At 36.4% G+C, this 11,658-nt stretch overlaps 1 protein-coding gene across 3 annotated transcripts in view; it reads right to left on the minus strand.

The window, feature by feature from the left end:
• The window catches only part of IFT88 (intraflagellar transport 88), a 49,912-nt gene that overhangs the window by 20,025 nt on the left and 18,229 nt on the right, over nucleotides 1-11,658 (minus strand). For all 3 annotated transcript variants that reach the window (XM_009890630.1, XM_009890629.1, XM_009890628.1), the window contains exons 15-20: nucleotides 8,790-8,876; nucleotides 7,945-8,131; nucleotides 7,247-7,355; nucleotides 5,634-5,784; nucleotides 4,359-4,474; nucleotides 1,147-1,199 (exon numbers count right to left, since the gene is read on the minus strand). In XM_009890630.1, the coding sequence (XP_009888932.1) occupies nucleotides 1,147-1,199; nucleotides 4,359-4,474; nucleotides 5,634-5,784; nucleotides 7,247-7,355; nucleotides 7,945-8,131; nucleotides 8,790-8,876 (703 nt within the window). The remainder of the gene's footprint in view (nucleotides 1-1,146; nucleotides 1,200-4,358; nucleotides 4,475-5,633; nucleotides 5,785-7,246; nucleotides 7,356-7,944; nucleotides 8,132-8,789; nucleotides 8,877-11,658) is intronic.

An 11,658-nucleotide genomic window follows, 5' to 3' on the forward strand; every position in this document is an offset into this window, starting at 1 on the left:
GGCAGGAGGGTTGGACTAGATGATCTCCAGAGGTCCCTTCCAACCCTGACCATTCTGTGAATTCTGTGAATACTGGAACCAGTACTATCTAACATCTTTGGTGACATGGATGTTGGGATCAAGTGAACCCTCAGCAAGTTTTCTGATGACACCAAGCTCTGTGGAGCAGTCAACATGCTGGAGGGAAGGGATGCCATCCAGAGGGACCTGGACAGGCTGGAGAGACAGGTCTGTGCAAACATCATGAAGTTCAACAAGGCCAAGAGCAAGGTCCTCCATGTGGCCCAGGGCAATCCCATGCACAAATACAGGCTGGGCAGAGAATGGATTGAGAACAGCCCTGAGGAGGAGGACTTGGGGGTATGGGTGGATGAGAAGACCAACATGAGCTGGCAACGTGTACTTGCAGCCCAGAAGGCCAACCATATCCTAGGCTGCATCAAAAGAAGTGTGGCCAGCAGGTCAAAGGAGGTGATTCTGCCCCTCTACTCCACTCTCGTGACACCCTACCTGGAATACTGCATCCAGCTCTGGAGCCCCCAACATAAGAAGGACATGGACCTGTTGGAGTGGGTCCAAAGGAAGGCCATGAAAATGATCAGAGGGCTGGAGCACCTCTCCTGTGAGGACAGGCTGAGAGAGTTGGGGTTGTTCAGCCAGGAGAAGAGAAGGCTCCAGGGAGACCTCATAGCAGCTTTCCAGTATCTGAAGGGGGCCTACAAGAAAGCTGGAGAGGGACTTTCTACAAGGGCATGCAGTGATAGGACGAAGGGTAATGGCTTCAAACTGGAACAGGGTAGATTTTGATTAGATATTGGGAAGAAATTTTTCATTATGAGGGTGGTGAGGCACTGGAACAAATTGCCCAGGGAAGCTGTGGAGGTCCCATCCCTGGAAGTATTCAAGGCCAGGCTGGATGGGGCTTTGAGCAACCTGGTCTAGCGGAAAGTGCCCGTGGCCATGGCAGGGGTGTTGGAACTAGGTGATCTTTAAGGTGCCTTCCAACCTAAACCATTCTGTGACTCTATGATTCATATAAGCCTCCTTTCTATATTCTCCAGGCTGAACAACCCCAACTAACTAAAAAAAAAAAATAAAAAAAAATCTTAGACCTCCAACCAGCTACAAAGAAATCACAGAACTTACCACTTCTCCTGTAGCAACTCGCAACCATCAGCTGCCACTTCACTTGTGTCGGTCTGCATATAAATAAAATAAAGTTATGCACACTGGCAAACAATAAATAAACAAAATAATCTGCATCGCATTGGTAAAGACCTACTACTCTTAAAATTATTCTTCTAGCATATTGCCTTCATCGGAAGGATTTAGCCTGTTTACCTCACACGCAGTCTACCCCTGCATCATGCTCCTGTGTGCAGGCCTTGATGTCACTCATTTGTAGTCCTATATCATAGTCCTCCTCTTGCTCCTGATTCTGTGCACCAGACACAATTAGTAGACCTGACATGTGAACCACTAATCTTTGTCTGAACAGAAACCCACATAATGGGGGAGAACAAAATGGTAATCTGTATTCTGAGGAAGTCCTACCAGTAGGGTTCCAAGCATGCCCAAGGGAAGCACACTCCTCACTTACAGCTTCAAACTCTGGCTTCTCCTCTGCGACATCACCTCCATGTCTTAGCTGCTACCTGTCCTCTTTCTAGCACATAATGGTGATAGATAAGGTCAGAGAAAATATTTGAGATGGTTGAGCACGTACAACAAAACTGTCGGACTCCTTCCCTGTTCTTATCAAGAAGAATCAAGTTCTTATCAAATCCTGGAGAAGGACTTTTTACTAGGGCATGTAGTGACAGGACGAGGGGGAATGGCTTTAAACTGGAAGAGGGCAGGTTTAGATTAAACCTTAGGAAGAAGTTTTTCACTTTGAGGGTTGTAAGGCACTGGAACAGGTTGCCCAGAGAGGTTGTTGAGGCCCCATCCCTGGAGGTGTTCAAGGCCAGGCTGGACGTGGCCTTGGGCAACCTGGTCTAGTGGGAGGTGTCCCTGCCCATGGCAGGGGGGTTGGAACTCGATGATCTTCAAGGTCCTTTCCAACCTAAACCATTCTATGATAATGTGAAAATTAGGAAATTTTCATGTCAGCAGTGTAAGGATGCTCTATAAGCAAAAGCACTTTTCACATGTGGCTTACAATTCAACAGTAGCATATCCCAAAGGCACTGTATGCTAACATTTTCAGAATAATTTTGTACTTATTCTCTTCAATTTTTCCCCTCCAGTCACAGCACAGGCCATTTTTAACTCTAAATAATCTGTTTGCCTGGTAGTTGCCAAACAAGTTTAGGAAAGATAGCTGCTTCACCTTTTAGTTTCAGCTGAATGTCTCCCGCAAACAACAAAGGCAGCCAAGCAGACACCATAATAAAGTTTATTACACACTCCAGTATGAAAATTCTAGAGAGAGTAAATTATCAGCAGCCAGCGTTAGCTGCACAACTCCTTTTATTAATGATAAATTTCTGCATGCTAGTGAAATGTAAGATAATGAAAAACTGTTTCTCAATTGTCTAACGTTATCTTAGAATGCAATTTAGAGTGTAATTATTGTAATTAAAACACTGAGTGCACTAAACAACATTAAACTAAAAAATGCTGGTTATGGTTAAAATAAAGTTATAATTTTAAACTGTAATTTTTAAAATTTGTAACCAAACATTCATATTTATCAATTGGCTTATCTAGACTTTATTTTGAACGCCAAATAAATACCAAAACCTCTATGTTCTATTAACAAATCTCATCCCACAGATAAATAATTTCTCTGTATTACAGATAGATTACAATTACAAATAATAAGAATTTCATATGCCAATTATTTGTAAGTACTTTACAATCCACATACTTCATGTTTCATGCATGGACTGAGTGCAACATGAAGCATAAAATATTTATATTTGTGCCAAAACGAGATTATGAAATAATTCTCTTTAGTTTCAGCTGTTTCTTTCCAAAGTTTCTAAGAAGGCCATGAATGCCAGCATATGCGATCTCATAGCTTGACTAAAATACAATTTTTTAAGGTGGACAGTATTTATACTGAAAAGAATACTGGCAAACCTATGATTTCTGTGAACTGTGTCCTGTGTATTTTCATCTAATCTACATCTCTATTTCTTTATAATTTAGGTGAAGTCTGTTCTTCTATTTATTTTTGTTTCAATTTTTAATCGTTATTTAAACCTCAGATTTTCTCTTCTATAATCAGTCTACTCTAACTCCAGCCCTTTCAAAATCAGAACTAGTATTTTTTACTCAATTTCTAACAACCTATTTGCAGCATAATCTTTCCTTGAACAATATTGTGCAAGTTTTAGTTCACATGCTGTCTTGTTCATGCATGAATTCAGATTCACAGAACAAAAGCAATGTCAAATTTTAGATCATCACAAGACAAGCAATAACTGAGTTTTGCTTAGCCTGATTTTTTATAGGTTTCCCAAAGCAGAAAATAGAGAAATTCACACTTGTTGGAGTGAATTTTATTTGCATTAATTTTAGTTGGTCTATTAACACAAAATTCTTCATGAACATATCACAGATATTTGTTTCCACATAAAAATGACCATATGCACGTCTTTTTAGAGTTCTGTTTGAACTCTGGATTACGGATTTAAATTTGACCACATTTTTGTTTATTAGCCATTTGTCTGGTAAGCTCCCTTTCTGATCTAAAATAAAATACATGGCTTATATACTTCCTTAAGTGCATCATATTCTGCTAAAGGACAATTTCAGCAATTAAGTTGCTGAACTAAAGTCAATATATTTAACATATCTCTATCAAGATCAATTTGATCTGTCAACTTATTTTCACTAACTGTTGGCAATACTGCACTGCACATTTTTGCTTACTTCTATACCTTATTTATAATAGCCTATTTAGGGGAGTAGAAGTTATGTGAAAAGTAGAACTGCAGCAAGAACCGCTAAAAGATGCATTTGTCTAAGCCATAAAATCCTCAGCACATGATAAAATAATAGAATGATCATATTTCACATAAAGCCATACAGAAGGAGGTCTCGGTGTCTTAGGGAGGGCTGCTCCCCACTCATAGGTGTGCATAATGGCTGATAGAGAAAAGAGATCCTAGTACCTAATACTATCTTGGGCCCAATGGAGGAACTTACTTAACATTGAAATTGCACTGTAAGAGCAAAAACAAACTGTAAATGAAGAGAAAGTTTGTGAAATTAAGTAATACCCCGAATATTCTTAACTGTGGTATTTGCTTATAGCATTAAAGTTACCCAACTAATTTATCTCTAGGTATACTTATGGATGTCTAATCACAAAATATTTGAGTAGGCTTACAATAATAATTACTTACAGGATAAGTGCTGCTCTTTCAAAGTACTCAATGGCTTTTTCACAAAACTGGGTGTCAATGTAGTAGGCTCCAAGCCATTCAATGACCTCAATGTTTGAAGGGAAATACCGGTACGACTGACAAAATAGGAAAGGTGAAAGAAACACAATTTTTAGTGATAAACAACATCTTTATGTTACTTCTGGAATATCTTACTCAAGTGTTTAATTCTCCAGATGCTGAAATCGTGTAATATATGAATGGAAGTAGTGTGCTATACTAAGTAATCCTGGGGAAATTAAAAAAAAAAAAATAAAAAAATCCAGCACGCCAAGTTTTCTAATTACAGAATGCTTTTTAGAAGTTACCTGAGATGAGTCTGTCACATTTTCCGTCTAGCCTTATTTGAAGTATTATTTCAAGTAGTTTGCAACAGCAAAAAGGTTTACTTAGATCATGTCTACATGTAAGTTGCCTAAAAAGTTAAACAATGTTAACTAATACGTGTACAATTCCACACTCAAATCAGTCTGCCGGAAAACTCACCTAAGAGCATTCTTTTCTATGAAATACGTGTGTACGTAAATAACATTTTTGGCTTTTTAGAAATTCCCACTGAAATAGGAAGCAAAACCGTCATCAAGCACAACTCCACTAGTATTTAGATTGCAACACAGACTTCAGTCATCCTCATTTTACACAGGTTAAAAAAAAGCTCTTAAGATTGCAGCAAAACAACTTCCTCACTTATTCCTGTTTGTAAAACAGAAGAATCTCTAGTACTATAAGATGGGTTGAAAATGAAAGAGGATGCCTATCTTTAGGCAACTGTATATACACAACGTGTAGCTGTACCATGAAAATATATATAAACTTACATACATGAACATAAACACATTATCTATATCTCTCCATATCCATTATACATATATAGCTTCCAACCAACACAGTCATGTTACATGCCTTTAAAATTACATTTTTATATATACTTTTTATTTAGTCTCAGACTATATTTTAAATTAAAATTGTTAGGGGTCAACATAAACAATGACCATATGAAAAATGGAAGTCTGAGGGCAAATACCACGTGGAAACACAGGCTATGTGTTTCCTTAGGATCTGACTACAAAAATTAGCTTTTGTTAACTCCCTCTCCCCCCAGAATATCTTTTTTTTCTTTTTTATGACATTTAAAAAAGTTTAAATGAATCAATTGTTAATGTGATATAGGAACCTATGACAAAATGTTCTTTAATTATGAGAAAGTGCATTGGAAAAGCAATAAAGAGCAAGTACCTCATAGTAATAATGAAAAGCTTGGGATTTATCACCTTCATTATCATATAATTTCCCTAGCTTTGAAAGTACATGTGGATCAGTTGGTACTACGCTGATCAACTGCAGGAGCCACTCTATGGCTTGATTGGGATCTTCCATTATCTCATATCTGAGTTTTCTTCCGTCAAGGACTGATGCCAATATTTTGATTTACTCAGAATTCCTACTACTTTATATAATGTAATTACACACTGAACAGATACGCCAGTCAATGTAGCGTGAAGATACATCGGGATTATTTTTTTTTTGTTACACATTATTTTCATAACTTCATTCGTATCGGTATTTTTGTTATGCTGAAGATAGAGAAATATTTAGAGGCTTTGGCTGTTCTTTCACCTTAAAAACACCACTTTGGGCTCAAGAGAACTGTGGGTTTGATCCTCCTCTCTCTGTGTCACTAATTTTACTTTGACTTCATCATTTACAAGAATGAAGTGTGAGAGCCAGGTGATTTATTTGTAGCCTTTACAACTTGGATAGTTTTTCATAATACATCATTTTGTCCTAAAGTAAGTGATTAGGTAAAACTGCCATCCTCAAGAATGGACTTCTGCCTCCAGTGAGATTTTCTGCTGTATGACTAAGAAGCACAGCACAGACAGCGTATGATTCTGGTCCAGAGGCAGCTTTAGCTGTTATTAGGCCTGCAGTGTGCTCTTCCCGCCTCAGTCACCCCTGAGCGGCACAACAGCTCAGAATTCTGCAGCAATGTGAGCTGGAGCTACTGCCCAACATGTTTTTTCAGTTTCTGTTGCACCCTACCCTTTATGGAAAAACCTTGTGAGTGTTGGTGCAAAGCAGTGGAGCAGAGAAATTCTTCCCCAGATGGGAACTGGGAGTTGTAGGGCCATTTATGCTGTTGTAAAAGGGCTACACAAGCAACAGCGATCACAGCCCTTTTATATTTTTGGAGGTTACTTATTTTACTGACTAAAATATATATTTTATTACCTTCACTATTCTTGCAAGTGTAGTACAGCAACTGGAACACATTCTGCCTTGGGGAAGATTTTATTATAGTTTGCACATCCTCAGAAGCATTGCTAAAGAAATTCATAGCGTAGAATAACACTGGTGATGTGCAAAACCAACCCCTCCCCTCCTCAGCTTTTTAATCTGTTGGGCTTTTGCAGTGCTGTGAGACAATTATTTTCTTACACAAACACTACCTAATCTGAAAACAGCTTTCAGAACAGAACTTCACTTTCATTAACTATATTTTTTTTCTTAAAGGTTTTACTCAATTGTGCTTACATCTGCCACATTATTCTCATAACAAAATCAGTAGCATTTTAAATATTTCAGGACATACTGTAATAGTGAGTATAAACGTATTCCCTACAATGTGAACAGTCTTAATGTATTTCTTCACTTGCTTCACAGGAAATGTCCAAGCAGGTTATAAGTTCTGTTCCCGTTTTCACAAATATCAGAGAATGAATCTAAGCACGATCATCGTAATTATAATGGACACTATAGTAAATTTCTTTGCGTCACGACTGAAACACGTTTCAGATTAAATGAGTTTACTAAACCACTATCCCTTATTACAATCCAGAAAAAGATACATGCTTGCTATCTGGTGAAGGACTTGGGCACTATTTCGAAGGATTGCATGGAGTTTCAGAAAACAATCCAAAGCTTCATCTATTCTGTTTAATTTCTTGTATGATAAACCTAAAAAAGAAAGGTTACAGTATTAGTGCAATGAGAAAAAGATGACTTCAGCATATTAACTGTCAGAAAACCCAAGAAAAATTAAATAGAAACATGGTACCCAGAGGCAGTATAACTGCCTTGACATTGACAGACTCTATTCTTGAGAGCCATGCTTATAATTCTTAGCAGCTAATATGACTTACCAAACTGATAAACACAGGGAACACGAACCTAATCTACGACCAAGAGCATATGCAATTTCACTCTCTGAACAAGATGAATGAGCGACAGGGAGGGCCTTTAGAGGGGAATGGCTTTGACAGTTGAACAATGCTAGAACTGGTATATTTTTAGTACATATTGGAAATTTTTATCTTCAAAGTGACTTAGTCATCTGCAATTACTATTTGATGTTGTTAACACTGGTATTTTTTTGGCAGAACAGATGGGAAGTACAAATTACTACCTTGCTATAACATAAATTACTGATTAAAGTAATAATAATTAGTATATATTGCTATACAAGAAAACTTTGAAAGCCAGATTCTCAGTAACAGTAGTGTTACCTTTACAGAAGAGCTAAATCACAAAAGCACCTTTGGCTTACCAAGATTATAAAGTGCTTCAGTGCATGAGGAATCATTCCTGAGAGCTTCCTTATAAAACTCAGCTGCTTTTTCATAGTCTCCGTTTGCAAAAACAGTATTTCCTTTGTTAGTTAGAGCTGCTGGGTTGTACCTATCAGAATTTACAGCTAAATCTGCATAGTTAGTTGCTTGTGCCAATTCATTCTCCTATGGAACAAAACAAACATTGTATTAGTCATTTGTCAGTCAATGTTCTTGCAGCTGTGGCCTCTTACAGTTAATATGGTGGAATTCCAAAAGATTGAGAATGAAAAAATAATACGTTTTTTAGTTCTAAAATATTCCTTACGTATTTGCATAAGGCAGATCATTTCTTTCAAGTTTCAGAGAACTTAACACTTAAGACGTGTTTTGCCACTCTGTCCCTTTCAGTGTGGAAGTTTTCTTTGTTGCAACAAAACCATATTTCTTTATAAAACAAAAATAAATCCCCATACCTTACGAACTTCATACACAAACACACTTGCCTAAGCTACATACTTCCCATGTTCCTGAAGTTCAGCCAGGGTCTTCAGGACCTGAGTTTTAAATGCAGCTGCTGAGCTTCTACACAAATCACACTGCAGGGATACTTCTGTGGCCCCGGGCTCAACCTCAGTCTTCCTCCCAGCAACAGGACAGATACAAAGGACGTGCTCCAAACTTCAACTACAGCCAGAATGGGTGTTCCAGAATAACTCCTTTAACATGCAGTTTCTTGTTGTTTACAGAGAATATTTAGACAGACACAAAAATTGCTACAAAGATACAAAAGTTGCTACATAAACTGTAGTTCTTGCTTAGTTCATCTGAAGCAAAAACTTACCAAATAATAAAGGAATGAAAGGTTCGTTGCAGCTGCACTCTTTACTCTGCTATCCTTTTTTTCAAACATTTTCAAAGTCTCCAGTGCCTAGAAGTAATTCGGAAACAACTTACTTCCCACCGAAGCAAACTTATATCAAAATTCTTTCAGAAAGCATTGATAAACTTCACAGTAACAAACAGCTAAAATTATCAACTCATATACTGCCATACAAGAGAATTACTAGAGCTTGTAACCCACACTTGTAAGCATGTACACATAGAAGGAGATCTGTATTATACATAATATTAATCTTGGTCACAAAATTTCAATAGTAGTGGCTATTTATTACTTCTTCAAGATTTAGGTTATATATGGCTACCTTCAAGTACACAGATATCTGGCAATTCTATACGTACAAATCACAAGTTTATATCATTTGATTTTAATCTAGTCAACTAATTAAAATTCTCATAGTTTTTTCCAGTTCTTTAAGAGAACATAAAAGGATTGACACTAAAACTCTTATTAAAAAGGTACACACTATATAAAAAAAAAAAAACACCACACATGACAGTGTAGGATTGGATTTCAACTTGCAGTTTTGTGTAATAAGAAGATGACACCTGCCTAAGTTTAGGAAATAATCAAATATGAAGACTGAGGTCAGAAGCTTCTTTTTTTTTTTTAATCTTTTACATAAAACCTAAATTTATAAACTTCAAAATAAATAAGTTTATAGACAAAAAGTAAACAAATATATAGCTAATAAACTATTAAAGAAACTGAAATAAAAGGTAGCTTTTTTGTTTGATTCACTATGTGATTACATTCGTAACTGCAGACTAAATTATTAAGAAAGTCTGGCTTGTTTACACTAAATATTTGTATTAACTACACAAATTGTTAGAATATCACAGTGAGACCAGTTCTGTCATCTGTTACAACACAGATGTGGCAACCTCAATTTAGACATCAACATGAGCAATTCAAAAGTTTCCTTCGTCCTTTACATGAAACCTATAAGCTGCTGTTTACACATCAAAGTGAATGCACAAGAGCGTACGCTGAATGCCAAAACAAACATAAAGGAAACAAGTTTTAATTTACTGTCATACATACTCTTTTTACAGTTACTTTACAAAAAAGACACAACTGTACTAATGATGTGTAAAATGACAAAGTAGATACAACTAGATGTAGTTCACTGATTTAGTCAATTACATTCCACCCAAGAACTACGAACTACTAAACATCACAATATTCTCCTAATAACAGAAAATTCTCTAAAGAAATATAACAATTTCAATCAAGAAAAGCATTTCAAAAGTTAGGATTTAGATTTTGTGGTCTCTGAAATGTGAGACTTCAACTATGATAATTTTAAACTTTTACATATATATATGTTTGTGACTTTCTCCAAAAAGGGAATGGTCTCAGATGTAGCACTACTGTATCTGAGGTACTCTACTCTTAAGCAAAGACTTGCTGCTTCAAGTAAAAGCTGTGCATTTCTTACAATGGAATTGATTTTTAGTGAACTTAGAGCTATATAGTTCAAAGTCACTTTCTGAAAAGCTATTTTCCATTGTAGCTGATTTCCTTATCTCTGCTTTTACTGCTAAACGGCACCTTTGACAATAAAGGTTAGAGTGGAAGTACTCTCTTTTTCATGTATAATGAAAAGTTCATATGATTCTGAACTCCGTTCACTTACTGGTAAATTTTGTTGCAGGTCTCTTGAACCATTTCTTCAATCATGAGCCCTAGGATGTGAATCCATAGTAACACTCCTTTTGTCCTTGTGAAGCAGAAATGCTCTCACTGTAACATCACCTAAATTTCTATACTTCTAAGTAACTTATAACTTCTTAATCCCAACAATGATTACTTAGATTCAACAATCAAAACAGATTGTCCAAATTATTCTTTGTGACATGTTTCCAATGTAACTAAATTATTTGCTTACTTCAAAGCAGCTTGCCTGACCCAAGCAGGGTCTGCCAGAGATGTTAAGGAGTTGCATGGCTAACCTGCAGAATTTTGTTTTTAAATTCAAAGTCATTCTTTGAAATTAGAAAAACATTCAAAATATCTAATACACAAAAACCCTTCAAAATAAAATACAGTCTAGACATATAATGGTAATTTCCACCCTGAATTTATTTTACTTTTTTTTGCTAGGACTGTTTTAAAATAACATATTCATTATGAACAGCACGTAGTTAAGCCCATTAAGATTACAGCAGAAATCTATTCTAGTTCTTTTTTTTTTTTAAATACAATAAAACTTTCAGCCTTGAAACTGAATATTTCAAAAAGTTTCCATTCTTGTTCTTCAGCCAAAGGTGTGTTGAGCAGGTGGTGAGTTAGTAAGTATATGAACAACAGACAGCATGAATATAAGTGGCAGCTGCAGTTTTATTAGAACAAAAAAACCCCAACTCTCTGCAATCACCATCCTGCAGTCCTACTCTACTGCTAAGTAGTTCCAGTGAAGGTTAAAGGTCTTCTATCACATAATCAAAATAAAAAGAGCATCTTCTCCACTTACTCCAAGCTTCCAACACCCTTCCCTCTCCCTCCATTGGAGTACTCCACAGAAACATCACCAACAATCTCTGTATCTCATTTTACCTCTGAGAATTGATTATTTTTTTTTTAACCTACACTCGATACTAACTGCAAATTGCAAAAAAACTACCATCAAAATAGTAAATTCTTGAGTTCATATGACTGTTTACCTACCTGTAACATTCTCACCCTTCAAAAACTGTTATGGATAAAGCTAGTAGATTTGCCCCAAATTTTCCAAACTCTCAAACTGCTTCCTGATCTCAGAAAAGCTATCAGTCAGACATGCAGTATAATAAAAGATAACTCTCTTGCT

The sequence above is a fragment of the Charadrius vociferus genome, unplaced genomic scaffold, assembly GCF_000708025.1.
Source record: "Charadrius vociferus isolate BGI_N301 unplaced genomic scaffold, ASM70802v2 scaffold278, whole genome shotgun sequence".
Classification (NCBI taxonomy): Eukaryota; Metazoa; Chordata; class Aves; order Charadriiformes; family Charadriidae; genus Charadrius; species Charadrius vociferus.